General features: G+C 35.9%; 1 protein-coding gene across 1 annotated transcript; it reads left to right on the top strand.

Moving 5' to 3' along the window:
- Nucleotides 1–33: 33 nt before the first annotated feature.
- LOC113682281 (2-oxoglutarate dehydrogenase complex component E1) lies at nt 34–19,029 on the top strand. Its single transcript, XM_089189539.1, has 27 exons — nt 34–501; nt 3,385–3,579; nt 4,383–4,485; nt 5,061–5,161; nt 5,518–5,575; nt 5,778–5,874; nt 6,674–6,911; nt 8,033–8,141; nt 9,349–9,419; nt 9,639–9,767; nt 10,186–10,248; nt 10,648–10,764; nt 11,351–11,503; nt 12,044–12,149; nt 12,418–12,543; nt 13,140–13,290; nt 13,458–13,585; nt 14,196–14,281; nt 14,484–14,576; nt 15,204–15,275; nt 15,554–15,604; nt 15,754–15,828; nt 16,139–16,211; nt 16,564–16,673; nt 16,997–17,050; nt 17,916–18,070; nt 18,471–19,029. Exons 1-27 carry the CDS (start codon nt 307–309, stop codon nt 18,565–18,567), a joined length of 3,006 nt encoding a protein of 1,001 aa, XP_089045665.1. The 5' UTR covers nt 34–306; the 3' UTR covers nt 18,568–19,029.
- Nucleotides 19,030–19,236: the final 207 nt, after the last annotated feature.

Genomic DNA, 19,236 nt, shown 5'->3' with positions numbered 1-19,236 from the left:
TTCCCTAGCTATCTGTGTTGCTGATCGGAAGCGGCTTATTCTCAGAGGGAAAAACTTCTTACAAGAGAACTACTACAAAGATCGTACGCTTTTGGTACGTTTAGAACGGCTGTGCTTTCAAAGAAAGACGAATATAAAGGGCTACACAGCCACGCTGGAAACTAAACTGGCGAAAGTCCAATCTCTCGGAAGTTTAATGCTTTCGTTAAATCCATCACACTTTCTTCTACAAAACAGGACTTATATGACATTTGAACACTTGCTAATAAGGACTAGGACTTGAGTTTTATATTTTTGAAAGTGTTGATGATGTATGCAGCAAGAACATGTGCGAGATTGTTGAGGGAGCGTTTGGCAAGATATGGCAAGCCCTCGCTTCACAAGAGATGGCAACAAACTGCGGTTTTAGTCGCTCAGGAACCGTTTTTAAACGGTAGTAGTGGCAATTATGTGGAAACAATGTACTTATCGTGGAAAGAGGATCCTAAAAGTGTACATCGGGTAAGTAATTTGTCTGATTTGTGGCCGTAAATTTTGATACTACAGCGCGCGAACGTTATTGATGTGAAATGTATTGAACACCCACGAACTCGACAACCCGCGTGTTTACCCAAAAGCGTCAAGAGTTTGGAATTAGTTTCATTCAAATCGCTTTACATCAATAGCTTCCTTTTAGTGTAAAACATTTATAAAACGGGAAAAACAGTTCTAGAAAGAAGATGCTTTTCATAGACGTCTACAATAACACGCATACTAATTAGTGCTTTACTTTATTATGAGGAAGTGAACCTTGACCAGCCCATGACCCACCCTCTAAGCTAGGGCTCCGCTTTTTATTGCAGCAGTCACGTATTGTTACGCTAGAATGCTCACTAGGTTGCATGTAGATATTGCTTCTAAAAGTGAGGTAAAATCAGATTTCACAATATTCTGAGTCATTGTAAGTAGTGTAAAAGAAATGTCCTTTGACCTAGAGAAACCTAGCAAATTTTTGTTACTTTTTGTTAATTTTTTTTTTTCATGGGGTGGAAAACATAGCAGCCAAAGGAACAATGGTGGATATTGATGGCCAATTTTCAAATGAATTGCAAATACACAACTAGTAAACTATGCATAATTGTTCAAATCCAAAAACTGTAAAAGAGATTCCTGAGAGATAGGTCTCTTCTTATTTGTGGAGAACATTAGTAAAATAAGAAAAAAAGTTCTAGAAAGAGGATGTTTTTAATAATCTGTCCAAAAAAGGAGGCGTCTATAAAAAGACATGCATGTATACTTATAAGAGCTTTATTATGAGGAAATGAACTTTTACCGGCTCATGACCCACCCTCCAGGCTAGGGTTCTGTTATTTCTTGCAGTAGTCATATTATTTTTACACCAGAATGTTCACCAGGTCACATGTAGATATTTGCTTCTATAAAAGAGGAAAATCAGATTTCACAATATTCTGAGTCACTGTAAGTAGTGTAAAAGAAAAGGCCTTTGACTTGGAGAAATCTTGCAAATTTTTGTAACTTTTTGTTAATTTTTTTTCATGGGGTGGAAAACATAGCAGTGAAAGGAACAATGGCGGATATTGATAGCCAATTTTAAAATGAATTGCAAATGCACAACCTGAAAAATTATGCATAATTGTTCAAATCCAAAACTGTGAAAGAGGTTCCTGACAGATAGTTTCTGTGAGGAAACAGGAAAAACAGCACTAGAAGGTAAAAAAAATAGTGTTTCCAAATTAGCAGGTGTCTTAAAAAAAGACATGCATACATACTAATAAGAGCTTTATTATGAAGAAGTTAACCTTGAGTGGCTCATGACCCACCCTCCAGGCTAGGGTTCTGTTGATTCTTGCAGTACTCGCATATTATTTTTACGCCAGAATGCTCACCAGGTTACATGTAGATATTTTCTTCTATAAAAGAAGTCAAATCAGATTTCACAATATTCTGAGTCATTGTAAGTAGTGTAAAAGAAATGTCGTTTGACCCAAATAAATCTTGCAAATTTTTGTTTATTTTTTTCATGGGGTGGAAAACATAGCGGCCAAGGGAACAATGGTGGATATTGATGACCAATTTAAAAATGAATGGCAAATACACAACTATAAAAACTATTGGTTGTTCAAATCCAAAAACTGTGAAAGAGGTTCCTGAGAGATAAATTGCTTCTCATTTGTGCAGAACAAAACAGGAAAAACAGTTCCAGAAAGATGATGTTTTTAATAATCTGTCCACACTAACAGGCTTTTAAGAGACGTGCATGTATACTAGTAAGAGCTATATTACAAGGAAGTGAACATTGGCGGGCTCATGACCCACCCTCCAGGCTAGGGTTCTGTTGTGTCTTGCAGTAGTCACATATTATTTTCACACCAGAATGCTCACCAGTTTGCATGTAGATATTTGCTTCTATACAAGAGGTAAAATCAGATTTCACGATATTTAGTGTCACTATAAGTATTGTAAAAGAAATGTACTCTGATCTAGAGAAATCTTGCAAATTTTTGTTACTTTTTGTTTTTGTTTTTGTTTTTTTTTTTGTGGGGTGGAAAACATAGCAGCCAAAGGAACAGTGGTGGATATTGATGGCCAATTTTCAAATGAATTGTAAATGCCCAACTTGAAAAATTATGCATAATTGTTTAAATCAAAAACTGTGAAAGAGGTTCCTGAGACAGGATTGGAAATTTCTTTGATACATCAACATTTGCAACTAGTGATGTTGAAAGAAGTATTAAGCTGGCTTACTAAATAATTTGCAAATAAATTCTATATTGCCTTATTTCTGCTCAGTAACATATCATGTTCTCACTAGGTTATTTAATATTATTCAGCTTATTATAAAGGTGTTGGTTAGAAAATGTTGATAATCACCTTAAGCAAGTTTTGTAGCATGGTTACTACGCAAACATTCGCTTAGTAGACAACTGATTAATCTAGTGTTTATTGTCTGTGAATGAAGTTCATTTAGGAAACTACAAATTTATTAGGTGACCCAAATATTGTTCCATACAATCACTGATCACTTTCATAACAATTAATCATGAGAAAAATTGACAAATAGATTCCATTTTGCTGTGCATCTGTTCAGTGATAGATCATAGATAAGGTCATAATACGGTATTATCTGTAATCTATTTCTTAGCAGACACATGGCAACACAGAATCTATTTGTCAAATACATTTTAGCACTGTTTTTAGCATAAAGCAATTTTTAGAGTTAATTATTTCTTTTTTTCTACTAAGTACAGGGCTTACAGATTGACATTGTTTTCACTTTGCAGTCATGGGATGTAGCATAAAGCGGTCATAGAATTAATTATACTTCTTTGTTTCTACTAAACAAAAGGCAGATATATTGACTTCTTTTCTTTTATCTTTTTGCAGTCATGGGATGCTTACTTCCGTCAAGTTGAAAGCGGAAAACCCCCAGGACAAGCTTATCAGCCACCACCCATCTTAGGACAAAGTCCTGGCATGGTAGCAACACCACAAACTGTTCCAAGTGCTGTGGATCAGTCAACAATTAACGAACTAGTGTCAGATCACTTGGCAGTTTACTCATTGATTCGTTGTTACCAGGTAATACAAAGACTGCAGTGGATTTTTTTTTTCTTTTTCTTTTTTTTTTTCCCCACTAACTGAAGATGCACCAGGCAATTTTGGTTGTCAGTCTTATCAAAACATTAAACTCTCACAGTACTTCTCTCACCACCCATGTTCTTAACCCTTTAACTCCCATGATCTTATAAGTAATTCTCTTTACTTCTCCCATACAGTTCTTGTGATGTTAGTTTGGAGAATTTGGTATTGGATCAACTTATAATTCCAAAACTGATATTTTTCTATATTCTGACCACTTGTCTGCTTGATATTGTATTGATATTATAAGGAGAAATTCTGACTTGGTCACTCAAGGGAGTTAAAAGGTTAAACAGGTACTCACCAACAGTCAGGGAAATTTAAAGACAGGAATAATTCCAATTTTTTCCCCCCAAATTTCAGAGAAAAGTAATAATGAAAAATGATAACAATGACTCAAAATATATTTTATAAAACAATAGTTTTTTCCACCTGGCTTTTGATGCATGTGTGGTTCTTTATTTATAAGAAGATTTCTGTCCCAATTTTCTGCAATTATAATGTCAAACAGTAATTTTTAACCCTTTAACTCCCAAGATCTGATTGTTAATTCTCCCCTCCAGCTGCTTAACATTTCCTTATAAATTAGTTATGAGAACTTGGTGCTAGATCAAGTAGCAGCTTCTATTTGATAAGTTTGAATATTCTCATTACCTTTTTGCTGATTAATGAATGGATATTATAGGAAGAAGTTTCATGTTGATCACTTCTGGAAGTTAAAGAGTTATAAATTCTTCTTGCAGATCCGAGGCCATCATGTAGCTCAGCTAGACCCTCTTGGCATCTTACAGGCTGACTTATCTGAAACCGTGCCAGCTGATCTCTCCCTAGAATACTGGGGACTGGGTGAGTTATTAGTTTAGAAATTTTGTCCCTTGAAGACAGTCACCCAGTTGTTAAAATGACTGTGCCATGCTATGGGTGAATCTCTATACAAATGCTGACAAAAGTATTACGCTTTCCACCCAGTAGAGATTTATCTGGTAGATGGTATTAGCTACCTTTTAAACAATAGGGACCTGAGATTTCATTCAGGGTAGGGCATCAGAAAAATTGACTGGCTGTGAAGACAACTTTATCAGGCTGCGCTGATTTGCTATCAATACTTTCCTCATGTTTTGTCTTAAAAATGAAAGATATTTAAACTTATAAAATGAAGAGATTTGACAAGTGGAGAGAAATTATTTGTGTTAAAAAGAACTAATTTTTCTGTCTCTCGAGACATAAAATCATGATTTAATTATTTAGAGAAATTTGATGTAACAGTTGATTAAATGTTAACTGTAACTGTCAACTACGTTGCAAAGAAATGATATGGCTACTCTTACAGTTATCTTTGCTGTCACTTGTCATTGATTTTACATTAAGTTTTAACTGACATTTGTATTTACTAAATGGTTATTTTTTTTTCTTTTCTAAAGGTGAGACTGATCTAGACAAAGTGTTTCAGCTTCCTAATACAACATTTATTGGTGGAGAGAATAATGTTCTGACTTTGAGAGAAATAGTAAACAGGCTGAATGTAAGCTAGAGACTGTTTAAGAATTTGACATATTAAATGATAAATAAACCCTTTTACAGTAATCCCAAGATCTCAATTTCAATTCTCAGATCTTTTGTCAGTCATAAAGGTCCCAGTTGTTCAAAGAGTGAATAACACTATCCACTGGATAGATCTCTATCAGGTGGATAGTGCTGTAAGTTTTATTAACTCTTATCCACTGGTCAGTGATTTATCCATTGGATAGCTTTATCTTCCCTTTGGAAATCTGGTCCAGTTCTTTTGATTTTAGCCTTGAGAACTTGACATTAAGTCAAGCAATATCTGGAAGTTAATTTATTTTTTCAATCTTTTTCTGATTTTTTTCTCTCCCACAGAATGCCTATTGTGGACATATTGGACTGGATTACATGTTCATTCCAGAAAAATATAAATGTAAGTAAAATATGATTCATAAATGGATTCTTTACACCTTTGTTGGGACAAACCCTTGGCTATGCCTCTCTCTGATGAAAGGCTAAGCCTCAAAAGTCAGCTTTTGAAACTCTAAACTAGCCAGTTTACATCATCAACTCAGTTTTTTTTTAATTGACTTGTTTTTTTGGTTTTATCTTATTTCTTTGTTCCTATTTTCAAGGTGACTGGATAAGGAAGAGATTTGAGACCCCAGGGATTGTACAACTAGATGTGGAAGACAAAAGAACTTTGGTCAAGAGACTCATTCGCTCAACTGGGTAGGAATTCCATGCTCATTATTATTGGTACAGAAGTATTACCTTGAAGACCAGGCAACACCTGTGTCTTTTCATAAGGGTAGTATGGAGATTATTTTATGCAGAGCTAAAGGGAGCTACTAACAGTAACCTTGTCTATCCTTCGCAAAATGCTATTTCCCAATTCTTAGGCAATATTTAAAATTAAATTCCTCAAAGTGACTCCAAAACAGAAATAGAATAAGTTAAAAAAGAAGAAAAGAGACATTTTAAAACAGCAAAGGAACAGTAATGGTAAAATTAGGGGATGTAAGAAACATGTTGTAGGCAATGAATTTGAAAATGTTTACTTTTTTTTTTCTCATAAACTTTAGCAAGCTTTTATTTTGTGTGTTTAACCCTTTAACTCCCATAATCTAATTGTCAATTCTCCCTTCCAGCTACTACATATTTCCCTTGAAATTAGTTATGACAGTTTGGTGTTAGATCAAGATAACAACTTCTATCTGATAAGTTTGAGTATTCTCATTACCTTTTTACTGGATACTGTATGAATATTATAGAGAGAAGTTAGTTGTTAATCACCTCTGGGAATTAAAGAGTTAATTTGGAAATTGGCATTTAAGAGTACATTTTCTTTGCTCTGCATTATCTTGTATCCAGACTGTGTTAAGTAAACATGGTGACAGGGTGAAATATAGAATACAGCTGATATTGTTTGTTTTGTAGATATGTTGTTGTTGTTGTGTTGGCTTGCAAGGTGGTTGAATTTCATTTCCCAGTTTTCCCTTTGTGATTTCTTCTAATCATGCATTGTTAGGTTTGAGGCTTTTCTCGCCAAGAAATGGTCATCAGAAAAGCGCTTTGGCATTGAAGGCTGTGAAGTATTGATTCCAGCAATGAAGGCAATTATTGACAAGTCAAGTGAGTTTGGTGTGGAGAGTATCATCATGGGAATGCCACACAGGGGAAGACTTAATGTCCTTGCTAACGTCTGCCGTAAATCACTGGAACAGATCTTTACTCAGTTTGATCCAACCCTGGAAGCGTCTGATGAAGTATGTATGCAGGGTCATGGCACTTTCTTATTTACTCCTAATACTTTACTATTTACTTGTAATGCCTTTTTCCTTACGGATGTTTGCATCCAAAATAGTGTGGTGTTGACCATAATGGGGAAGTTACCTTTGAAATGGTTATCTTACATGTTTTACAACAATTTGAAGTGTGAAACAAAAGCTTTGAGCTATCATGCAGATTAATTATCTGTATCTTATTAATTATCTATTGTATCTGCGTTTAAGCCCCTTCCCAAACTTTAATCCCATTTTTTCAACAAAAAAAGTGCAGCCTATCTAAGGGTAAATATTTTACTTCAGTAGCAGTAAATGATGTTTCAACAACTTGAGGGATTTCATGATCAGATTTAAGTCTTATAACCCCATTCCTCAGGCTTTTGAAATGCCAGTTACTTCTCAAGGGAGGGAGCAAATGCAAACAATTGTAGTCAGTGCAGTGAATGATGTTTCAACAACCTGAGGGACGTTGTGATCAGATTCAAGTCTTATAACTCTGTCCCTTAGGCTTTTAAAATGCCAGTTACCTCTCAAGGGAGGGAGCAAATGCAAACATTTGTAGTCAGTGCAGTAATGAATGATGTTTGAACAACATGAGGGATGTTGTGATTGGATTCAAGTCTTATAACAATGCCTTGCAAGCTTTAGAAATGCCACTTACTTTCAAGGAAGGGAGCAAATGCAAACAATTGTTGTCAGTGCAGTGAATGATTTTTCAACAACCTTAGGGATGTTGTGATCGGATTCAAGTCTAGGGGATTATTGGTTGATCCAATTCCAAATTCTCCAAACTAACATTACATGAATTGTATAGCAGACAGTAAGGAGAATTACTCATGAAATCTTGGGAGTTAAAGGGTTAAAGAAGAGTCTTATTTGTCATGATTTCTTCTTTTAAGTCACAGGGTAAACATATTTTTAAGGAGATAGATATTGGGAGTAAAGAAAATAATCAATTTGGAGATTTTTTTTATTGCTGGATATGACAACAAAATTTTATTTTCAACTGGCTGGAAATGTTCTTGAACATCACTGACATGGTAGAATAGACACTCAGACTCAGAACTGAGATTAATTAAACACTGCTCTTTCCTTTGCCACAGGGATCAGGAGATGTGAAGTACCATTTAGGGATGTCTCATGAACTTCTCAATAGAGCCACAAATAAAATTGTGCGGTTGGCTGTTGTGGCAAATCCTTCCCATTTGGAAGGTTTACAACTTCTTTGTCTTTTATACTGTTGAAATTTTATTGTGCAATGCAAAGCCACACCAACAAAAATCACTTTTGATTTTGAATTTCCAATTTCTAATTTTTTTTTTAAGTATTATTGTTGTATCCAAGTGCGGCAAGTATGATTTCACAAATTAGCCAATCACAATGAAGAACTCCAACCTTGACATTGAAAACTGATATGAACATTTTTTGCAAACTTGTTTTGGTTGTTCTCCTGGATTATATTTAACTATTCTTGAGCTTTCGTTCATGCAAATTTGTCTCCCCTTTGTTTGGAATTTTAAGAAGTTTTGGAGTTTTTATTTTTGCAAAATGCAGTTGATTTCAGAAATTCAATATATGATTTTGTGAAAAGTGTGGACTCTAGCCCTGTTTTCATGAATGGATTCTTTATGCCTTTGTTGGAACAAATGCTTGGCTTCCCCTCCCTCTGATGAAAGGCTTAGCCTCAAAAATCAGTAACTGACCTATTGATGCTTAGATGACAATATTCTAGTGTGGCAAACCACTTTTATTATCTAGTTTTGCTGACAACCCTCCTCTTGTGCAATATTGCACTTTGCAGTCTGGGAAGAAATTGAGTATTAGGGTACTGTCAGCTGTTTTAAACGGCATCTCTTAACATTCCCTTAACATTTGGTTGTACGAATGTGATATGTCAAGATATTTGGTTGAGAATTAGAGCTATGTGGATCAAGAAAATTCATTGTCAGTTTTACAACTCCAATAGCAGTTAAGATTTTGTTCTAGTATCAATGATACCAGGTTCTTTATGTCACTGCCGCCATTTGTAAGTCATTCACAAACAAAACTTTTAGGACCCTTGTAAGTTGTTCAATACCAGAGGAGTACTCTACCTCAGCATTCCTTTAGCTTAGGCTCTTACTTCATTATCAATAATTCAAGCAAATGTTTATTTATAAATTCATGAAATCTGCAATGTCGGATTTATAAAGTAACTAGATTCTTGTCAAATGTTATTTTTTAAGCTTGCACTGTCTTTTCTTTTTCTTTTTCAATCTGAATTATTTTCCTCAAATTTTGCCTGGAGACACCTTTACAACAATGCATGATAAAAGTAGTAGACAGCTATTTTTTACAATGTCTCTGTAGGAAGACTGAATTTTTACTATTAGTCAGTGTTGGGTCATGTTTCTCAGTCAAAGTTCTTGTGTACATTTAGCTGTGGATCCTGTTGTGGAAGGAAAAACCAGATCAGAGCAATTTTATCGAGGAGACACACAAGGGAAAAAGGTAGTAAATTGAATGTCAGTTTATTTTATCTCTTATAACTTGTAGCGTGTTGATTCTCTATAGCATAAGGAATTGGTGAATGGGTGTTGTTGCTTTCCCCTTTGGAATGCTCCTGAGATAAAGGATTTGTACTTCCACTTATATGTTGTAACACTGTCTTTACATTAAAATATTTTGAGTAAATTTTTATTTATTTTTTTCTTTCATTATATCCAAAAGGTGATGAGTGTTCTTATTCATGGCGATGCAGCATTTTCTGGACAGGGTGTGGTCTATGAGACTTTCCATTTAAGTGCACTGCCACAGTATACCACACATGGCACCATACATATTGTTGTTAACAACCAGGTTAGTTTTATTGTTTTGGTAATAAATCACCATTTAAAAGAGCTATTTGTTATGGACAATGCCCGCTTTGGTTATGGTGTGCACTTTTTCTGCACACATGTAATGGTTATGATGATACACATGCACAAGACGCACATTGTTATGAACTGAGGAAGAATTGCCCTTTATATCCTGAGGGTGACTAGCAACTAATTTCTCATTAAGGTGTTACAGCTGAGTCAAGCAGAAGGCTTATGAGAATTAATGAAGTAGTTGCAAACTTATGATTTCTCAATGTTTTACTAAATTATCCTTAACAGTACCATAGGAAACTTGTAGAGAATTGTATGAAGAATATACACACTGATGTTGGGATATAAAGTTTTGAAATATGATGAAAATAATTGTAACACACGTTAAACCATGTCTTAAATTTCAGATTGGCTTCACCACTGATCCAAGGGTTGCTCGCTCCTCACCTTATTGCACCGATGTTGCCAAGGTGGGTGCACAGAATTGTATCTTCTAGTTCAAGTAGCTTCCATTAACCACTCACTTTAATTCCCAAGTAAAGTACATATTAAGAAAATTGGCTTGGAAAATTTTGAACAAGAAAAATATTAGATTATTTGACTCTAGGGAAATAAACACAAATGCAGAATAAAAAATTGATATACATCATTGCAACCTTGGTCATTAGGGCTTCGAGGTCAATTTTTTCATGATAACCATTGGGCAACCTTCACGAAAATTTATAAATGGTCACAGAAAACAATGTTTTATTCTCCTGAGAGAAACCCCCCAAAAAGAAAAAGACTACTTTGCTGTACCTTGGCCATTTAATTTAATGTATCTTGCAGCTGTTGTGTTAACTTCTCCATCTAAATATCTTATTCTTTAGGTTGTAGATGCTCCTATTTTCCATGTGAATGCCGATGACCCAGAGGCTGTGATGCATGTGTGTAAAGTTGCAGCAGAATGGAGAGCTCAATTTGGCAAAGATGTTGTCATTGATTTGGTATGTCTTACACCTTAAGTAAATAATTATTTCTGTCTGCAACTCTCATTTAAAAACAGATTTTGAATTTTTATACAGTATCAATGCGAAATAAAAAGAAGACTATCCTACTAGTAAGACTGTTACCGCACTGGAACTACATGGGTCGTAAAGATTTCTATTTGTTAGCCATGTAGTGTGGCTAAGGTGGCTTATATGACTCCTCCCTCTTGTGATATACAAGTTCAGGAAAATTGCAAAGAATTTTGGAGGCATGACTCTTTTCCAATGTGAAATACTCCATCTCTCGCACCTTCTCCCACGTGAATACAAGCCTGCCGATACACAAGGAGTAGCAGCAGTTTGAAAAACCTTGCATGAGATGCAGCGGAATTTGTAACTGATCTTACGCCAAATTCTCCAAACTGACGTCATGAGACAGAGTATTATGGCAGACAGTAAGGAAAGCTACTGGTGAGATCTTGGGAGTGAAAGGGTCAAGAAAATTTAAACAATTCTGGAGAAAGGGCAAGTAAGCCTGAATATATTTATCATAAATGCCCACTTCCTTTTCATGATCCAATTGCCTTCTCATGAACAATTTTAGGTTTGCTACCGTCGCCACGGCCACAATGAAGGTGACAATCCAATGTTCACACAACCAATCATGTACAAGAACATCAACAAAAAGAATCATGTGTTGGATTTGTACACAAAGAAACTTATAGATGAGGGTGTTGTCACAGAGGAATGGCTTCAGGTATGTGCAGATTATGTGCTTATAGACTGAGTGAGAGAGCCAGACTGGAAAATATTTTAATTGAGGTCATGAGGAATGGACAGATTGCAGCTAGGTCTGTGCATCAAGAGGGAGAGCCAAGTATTTTCTCATCCAGACTGAGTTAACTAAGTCAACAAGTATTTTATCATATGACGGTTGCTTTTTTGTTGCAAAGCCAAGTGGCTCTAAGTGGCTCTCTCAGGCCATCAATATGGCCTTGGATGGGGAATTTTTGTCTAATATTTATTAAACCATGTGCTGGGCCATAAGGATCATATAATAAATGACTGATCAACCTATTGTGGTAGCCAGAGATCTGTCTAGTCTGAACATGTGACCATTCCAATGAAAGTTTAAAGCTCTTAATCTGCAGTGAATTTTGTAGAGGATGTTACTAGACAGAATAATTCAGGTCTCTATAGCTTGCAAGGATTAGGAGTATTGCTTCCTTACTTTTAGATAGGAGGCTTCTTGACTTGAGTCATACTTTAAAAAAAAATATTGTGTCTTTTCTTTCAGGAAGAGAAAGCCAACTACGATAAGATTTGTGAACAAGCATTTGCTGATGCAAAGTCTGAGAAGCGTGTACTGCTTAACAGGGATTGGCTGGATTCACCATGGAAAGGTGTGATCTGCTGTTTTAATTTTGCATGTCTATTGGAAGTTGAAAGAATCATATCATTACATCAAGCATGTTTATCACTTCAAGGGGTCCAAGATTTAAAAAAAATTTTGTTGGTCCAAAGTTTGTGTCAGAAAGAGACATAGCCCCTACGAAAAGGGTTCGTGTATATCACAATATCATTTGATATTGAATAAAAGATAAATAGATGAACTGATGTCTAAAATTCAGATATCTATTGAATAACCAATTTCTCATTGTGTTTCAACAGGATTCTTCAAAAAAGGCTATTCTCCTACCCAGCCTGTGAAACCAACAGGAATTGCTCTTGACACTTTGAAGCATGTAGGAAATGTGTTCAGTGCTGCTCCTGGTGGAGACTTCAAGGTTCATGGAGGTAAAAAAAAGATGATCCTTCCCCAACATCTCAGGCTGCTCCAAGCTGTGGCCATTTTTGTAGCCATGACAACTAGAAAAAAATAGGGACTAAATTGGTAGCCAAAGTTGTCAATTTTATTACCTGTGGCCAAAGATCATTTACTTTTTAATTAGCAACTGCTAAGAGTGACTTGCATCTAATTTCTCCTTACAATACCACCCCCAAAATCACACAGAGGTCACAAGAAAAAGGGAAATGACCACCAATGATAGAAGCCCTGACTAGATTGTTAAACAAATTCTCCTTGTCAGCACCTTATGAAAATGTATTGAGAACAGTATGGAGAATATGCATACTGATGTTGGGATGTTAAGAACCAAAACTCACCATTCCTTCGTATCCATGAGGAATTTTTTGCTGATGTTAGGCTGCAATGGGTTAAGCCTTAAGATGTTGTGTGAATCTTTAAAATGAATGCAACATATGCTGCTCACTCCAAAGACAAGTCGTGTGATTGGCAGTTTTTTATGTTTATATGTAAGTGTGAAATGAAAGCAAGTATACCATACTACTACTGGCAGACCCTTTTCTTAATGAATGGATATCAATTTCAGGACTGCGCCGCATCCTTAAAGGTCGCCATGATCTACTGGAGAAGGGTTATGTGGACTGGGCAATGGGTGAAGCCCTGGCATTTGGCTCTCTTTTGATAGAAGGTGTTCATGTGAGGCTAAGTGGACAGGATGTAGAGAGGGGGACTTTCAGGTAGATACACTGCTAACAGTACCATGTAAGAGTATGGTGACCTCCTCACTGCTAAAGAGATTGTTGACCTCCTTTGATGCTATTTTTTTTTAACAACACTTACCCTCCAGTACTACTGATGAATTTTTCTATATGAGCCATTGGATGATATTTTTTTTCCTTTGTAGCCATCGTCATCATATTCTGCATGATCAAGACAAAGATAAAGTGACGTACTGTCCATTAAATGATCTCAGCACTGACCAGGCCATTTACACAGTCTGCAATAGCTCTCTATCAGAATACGCTGTGCTAGGTATGTTAAGTGCACATTATCAGCTATCGACATCACGGATCCAAGCAGTTTGTGTCATATGAACTTTGCAATAGACCTCGCTCACTGTAGAGTCCCTGTGGCTCTCTGGTAGAGCATTGGAGCACAAAATCCAAAGGTCTAAGGTTCAACTCCTCATGGAGACTCAGAATTTTTTCTTTGTCCTACACTCGTGACAAGACAAAAAACATTTTTTTTGTCTATTTCTTTACTGAGCTCAAAACTTACTATGTCTCCAATTCTATTTACATTTATTTGTTCTTATTCATATATTTGTAGTGAAAAGTTCCAGCATTCCTCAAACAATTTTGCAGTAGTAACTTGTCTCATACTTTATTAATCAAGGTTAGGACATTTTGGCAAGAGGGGAGGGTGTTTGAAGTCACAGCTTGCTGGGTCACTGGCACTAGGATTTCCAGATTTTCTGTCACTGTGCTCAACAGTCCTGTTCAAGACTACTGTCACCCATTCATTTGCAAAAGATGATCAACAGCTAAATTTTGGACAAAAAATGAACGTGAACTGCATTATTTTAATTGGTCATGCCAATTGCAGTTTTTATCCATAAAACACATTTTTCTTCGTTTTGTAGGTTTTGAGCTTGGTTTCAGCATGACCAATCCATTTGCTCTTGTTTGCTGGGAAGCACAGTTTGGTGACTTTAACAATACTGCCCAGGTATGTCAATTGGATTAGTAAGAGAGATCAACATCTGAAATACTTTGGTCAGTTCAGCACAAGACTAAGTGTGATTTCATTCATTACTAACAGTAAGCCCTCCAAACCAGATCAAATCTAATGTTACAGGCTAATTGTGAAATTTAACGTCACTGTTTCAATCTATTTTTGTTTTAATTATAATTATTTTTACCCTCGGTAGTGTATTATTGATCAGTTTATCAGCAGTGGACAAGACAAATGGGTGAGACAAAGTGCACTCACCATGTTACTTCCTCATGGATACGAAGGAATGGTGAGTTTTGATTCTTTACACCCTAACATCAGTATGCATATTCTCCATGCTGTTCTCAATACATTTCTTCAGGTGCTGATGAGGAGAATTTGTTCAACAATCTAGGGAGAGCTTCTATCATTGGTGGTCATTTCCCTTTTTCTTGCGACCTTTATGTGTGACTTTGGGGGTGATATTGTAAGGAGAAATTAGATGCTGGTCACTATTAGGGGTGAAAGGGTTATTCTTTCTTGAAGACTGCCAAAAGTGAAATCAGTCTGGGGTGAGTGGTCTGAGATTTGTGTTTATCATGACCATACCTTGTGGGGTTCAATTTCTAAACTACAGGCATCTTTAAAAAAGATGGAATTATGAATATTCTTAATAATTACAACTCATAACAAAGTCTGTGGGCCTGTTATATGCAAAAGAGATGTTGTGTCTGATCGATGATGATAATTGCATTGTCCCTCTATTAAGCTTGATTGTACAAAGCAACACATATAAAAGGAATTGTCTGCTGTTGTTCAGTTGCTTTAAGGCTCAGAGATGAAATATGGAATTTCACAATGGTTATGTCTAAATTTCATCTTTCTGTAGAGCGGAAACACACTTACAGTTCCATAATTATATATTTTTTTCTTTTAGGGACCTGAACATTCCAGTGCCAGGCCAGAGAGGTTTCTACAAATGAGCAATGACAACCCTGATGTTTTTCCAGTAATTACTAATTTCTTCTCATATCAGTAACATGTCATATAGTTCTTCAGTTGTCATATTTCATTATAAATTGCACAGTTTGTTATTTTATGTCCAACACTTTTTTTTTTGGCAATTCATCTCAAGCGACTGTTTACTTTCTAGTTTGTTCTTCATAAGTTTTTTTTCAAAGAATTTGTTGGCAAAGAACCACAAATTTAATTTATTATTCAGTCTTATCTTAGTCGGTATTGGTGGGTTTGTCTGTTACGCCTGTTTTATTACTTTCAAATCTGCAGACAAACAATGAACTCTTCGAGGTGAATCAGCTTTATTCCACCAACTGGCAGGTGAGTCAATTTTGTGAGTTTAATTTTGCAGTTAATAATTGCAAATTATATATATATATATATATATATTTTTTTTTTTAATTTAGAATTATCCTCTTAAATTGTGATTTTACAGAAACCACACTGAAATGTGGGTCCTTTTTTTCTAGGTTGTTAACTGTAGCACACCTGCAAACTATTTCCATGTGCTGCGGCGACAGATTGCTCTGAACTTCCGCAAGCCTGTAAGTTTTTCTTGATACTTCCCTTCAAATTAGAAAGAAGAACAAGATTGTGTATGTAAGGTTGTTTTATTTTAAAGGAGTTTGGCTTTGTCTCCATAATTTGTGTGTTTTTGCTTGGTGTAAAATGACCTACAACTTGAGTGAGACTACAAAACATTAGTCCAGAAGTATATAAATACACAAGAGAGAATAAGGGACAAGGCTAGCAAACGTCAGCAAGATTGATAAAATTTTAAATTAGTATTATTTTATAATAGTTCATAAGAAGGAGAAGATCAGGTTGTAAATCTAACTACTTGGTTTCCCTTAGCTCATCCTGATGACACCAAAAAGTCTCCTCCGTCTAGAAGCTGCCAGATCTCATATTGATGAAATGGCAGAAGGTAAGTTTGAGAAAAGATTATGTTGGTTACATTTAACTTCTTTTGTCTTGAAATTTGAGTTTGCAATGAAATTCTGAATTTAATGTTTTCTAGTATATGAGGGTCTCAAAAGAACAAACACAGTGAAAGCACAAAAGAGATGTTAAGATTATTTAAGTTTGAACAGTACCAACCCAAAGGGAGGGATACTTTTCATTCCAGGAGAGCTTTTCTTCATCGAAATCACTTTACTTCAATCTATGATGGATCAAAACGTTATCATGGTCTTGCATTTGAAATAGACATGGATAATAGGATCTTCGATATTGACGCCAAATGCAAATAACAAAATGAACTCTTACTTCAAATACAGGGACATCATTTAGACGTGTGATCCCAGAGTCTGGTCCAGCATCAAAAAATCCAGAGAAAGTTCGCAAACTCCTTCTTTGTACTGGAAAAGTTTACTATGATTTGGCAAAGGTAAGAGTTCTGAAATACAACTCATTCAGTTGCCATCTCCGTACTCTCCTCACCATCACACAACAGGTTGAGGAATCAAATTTGCAGCACAGCAGTTTGAGTTCAACACACTCCTCACCATTTACCAATCCCTGCTCCTCTCCTCCCTTAGCACGTGAGCAAAAGAGTGGCAAAGAGCACGTATTTTAAGTATTGCAAGCATGCTAAAGGTCTGACAGATCTCTGGAATCTTGCATGCTTTGCAGCTTACAGAGGCCACTCTTTCTGAGCGTTTAAGGAAGATCTTGTTACTCAAACTGAATTTGTTTTGTTCTCTACTTCAGGAACGAAGCAAGAGAGGTCTTGATGAAGACATTGCCATCTCTCGTGTTGAACAGGTACACAAGTACCAGTACCTCTTTCAACCTATGATCACCAGGCTTCCTTGCCTTGCCTTTCCTTTCTTTAAGAAAGCCATGAAAGAAACAGATGGTTACAGCACTGTACTAGCAAGCCCATGTTCTGAAGTTCAAGTCTTCTTAGCCTGTCCACATGAATAGTCCTATAGCTTGTGACCTTCTCATTAAGACCGTTACCCTTGCTACATTTTGATGTTTCATGTACTTCCCCACCAACACTGCTTTTGTTGACTTTGTTTTCTGAAATTGTTGCATGTTTTAATGTGTATAGAGCAAATGGCATTTATGGAGCATTGAGACAAAAAGTTTAGCAATAACATTCCCTGTTTGTAAACTAGTTCTGGCATGTCTCTTTGCATGCACAGTGAGTGCATTTGTCTGCTCTCTGATACAGTGTAGGCAACAGTGCCTTGCACTGTCCGTATTGTTAACCCTTGAGAGAATGAGCCTTCGTTTATTTTGCAGGAGAAACAGACAACAGTCGAGAATATCTTTGATTGTATCTGTGTTAGAGGTAGCGGTAGCTGAGAAATGGCAATGACCTTATGTCACTCGAAGACTAATACTTAGTATAACAGCAATAAACTGATGCTGTAAATTTATCAACGAAGAAACCCACTGATTTTAAGTTTCATTTTTATTTAAGTTGGTGTTGTGGTGTGTATTTGTACAAAATTATTTTTTCTGGTTGCAAGTTTTTATCATCAGTGGTACTTGTTTCAAGTGGAACTGATTTCATTGAGGACAGTAATAAATATGACATGCAACACTGTGACGTGTTTTACAGTCACTGTGGCTTAACAGTAAAGATACCCCTCTGTAACCTTTGGTGTCTTTATTTCAGATAAGTCCATTCCCATTCGACTTGATCAAGGCTGAAAATCAGAAGTACGACAATGCAGAGATTGTATGGGCTCAAGAGGAACCCATGAATATGGGTTACTGGACTTATGTTCATCCACGCCTTGTCACTTCTGTTGGAAACAATGTTAAGATCAGGTAATGAATAAAAATGGTTGAAGGTCTTCCTTCATGTTTCATTTGGGATACATTATGTTTGATTGCATGGTGGCCAGTTTTCGCTTGTCATCGTAAGATGTCTCAGCTACTTTTGAAATTGGTTGTAACCATATTCATTTTCATGACTACCCTCACCAGGATCTGGTGAAAAAAATTATAAAGAAGTGGTGTGACAAAAATGAAGAGCTTGCCATGCATTAGGACAGCAATATGTCTCACTAATCTATACTTTTGAGACTGGTGTTTACTCACCTTTTTGATGAGCCACTTGACTCATTAGACTGTTATTAATGACCACTAGACAGAATGTCACTACACTTTATATTTAATTTGTTTTCCGTTTATTTGTTTAGTCTTGCTTTTTTTTTTCTTCTGACAGTTATGCTGGCCGTCCTCCTGCTGCATCAACAGCAACTGGAAACAAACATCATCACATTTCAGAACAGGAGGATCTTATCAACAAAGCCCTAGTATAAATAATTGTCTACCTCATTTTGAAAGACAGCTTTTAGTACTGAACCTATTTACTATGGATTTGAGAAACTGCAAGTTGCAGTTCAAAACAAGAATTATTGTATCTTATATTTCCCATATAGGACAATTTTTTTTTTCAGTATGTTTTGTTTTATCTGCTTCTGCAAGCTGTGTGAGGGAGTGTAACATAGAAGTATGATTTTTAATCAAACATTTATAATAAATTTTACGAGCCCAGCATAGAAATATATCTTATGACTTCGCAAAACCACGGGTTTGCCAACTGCTGAATGATGCAATCTGGATAAGTGAAATATGAAATCAATTCAATCCAAGAAGTAAGTCTGTATAACAGGCAAGGAGCAATATCAGAATTAATCTGCAAATTAGGGAAATAGTGTTTTTATTTTGAAGCGAAATCTGTAAAAACGTACTGATCTAATAAACAAATTACTGTTTGGTAATTATATCTGTCCATTTTATCATGGTGGTTAATTTGTTTACATTGTAAAAAGGCTGAGATAAGAAATCTTACTTTACACAGATTACCTACAGCAATTATTACACATCTTAATAGAACTCTTTTTAAATGGAAAATCCCAGAAATCATTTCCCAGCAAAAATTCTTTTTCCAGGTATCTGGAACTGTATGAATCTTAATGTCCACCTTC

Source organism: Pocillopora damicornis, chromosome 1 (genome assembly GCF_964200805.1).
Source record: "Pocillopora damicornis chromosome 1, jaPocDami1.2, whole genome shotgun sequence".
Lineage (NCBI taxonomy): Eukaryota > Metazoa > Cnidaria > Anthozoa > Scleractinia > Pocilloporidae > Pocillopora > Pocillopora damicornis.
Note: the sequence above shows the minus strand (reverse complement) of the source record. Positions and strands in the feature narration are given on the sequence as shown.

Bases quoted from the DNA above. Each gene is read 5' to 3' on its own strand.
- LOC113682281 (XM_089189539.1), top strand. From the start codon at position 307: ATGATGTATGCAGCAAGAACATGTGCGAGATTGTTGAGGGAGCGTTTG. The intron at 3,580-4,382 runs GTAATACAAAGA...TTCTTCTTGCAG, and splicing joins CATTGATTCGTTGTTACCAG to ATCCGAGGCCATCATGTAGC. The intron at 11,504-12,043 runs GTATGTGCAGAT...CTTTTCTTTCAG, and splicing joins TCACAGAGGAATGGCTTCAG to GAAGAGAAAGCCAACTACGA.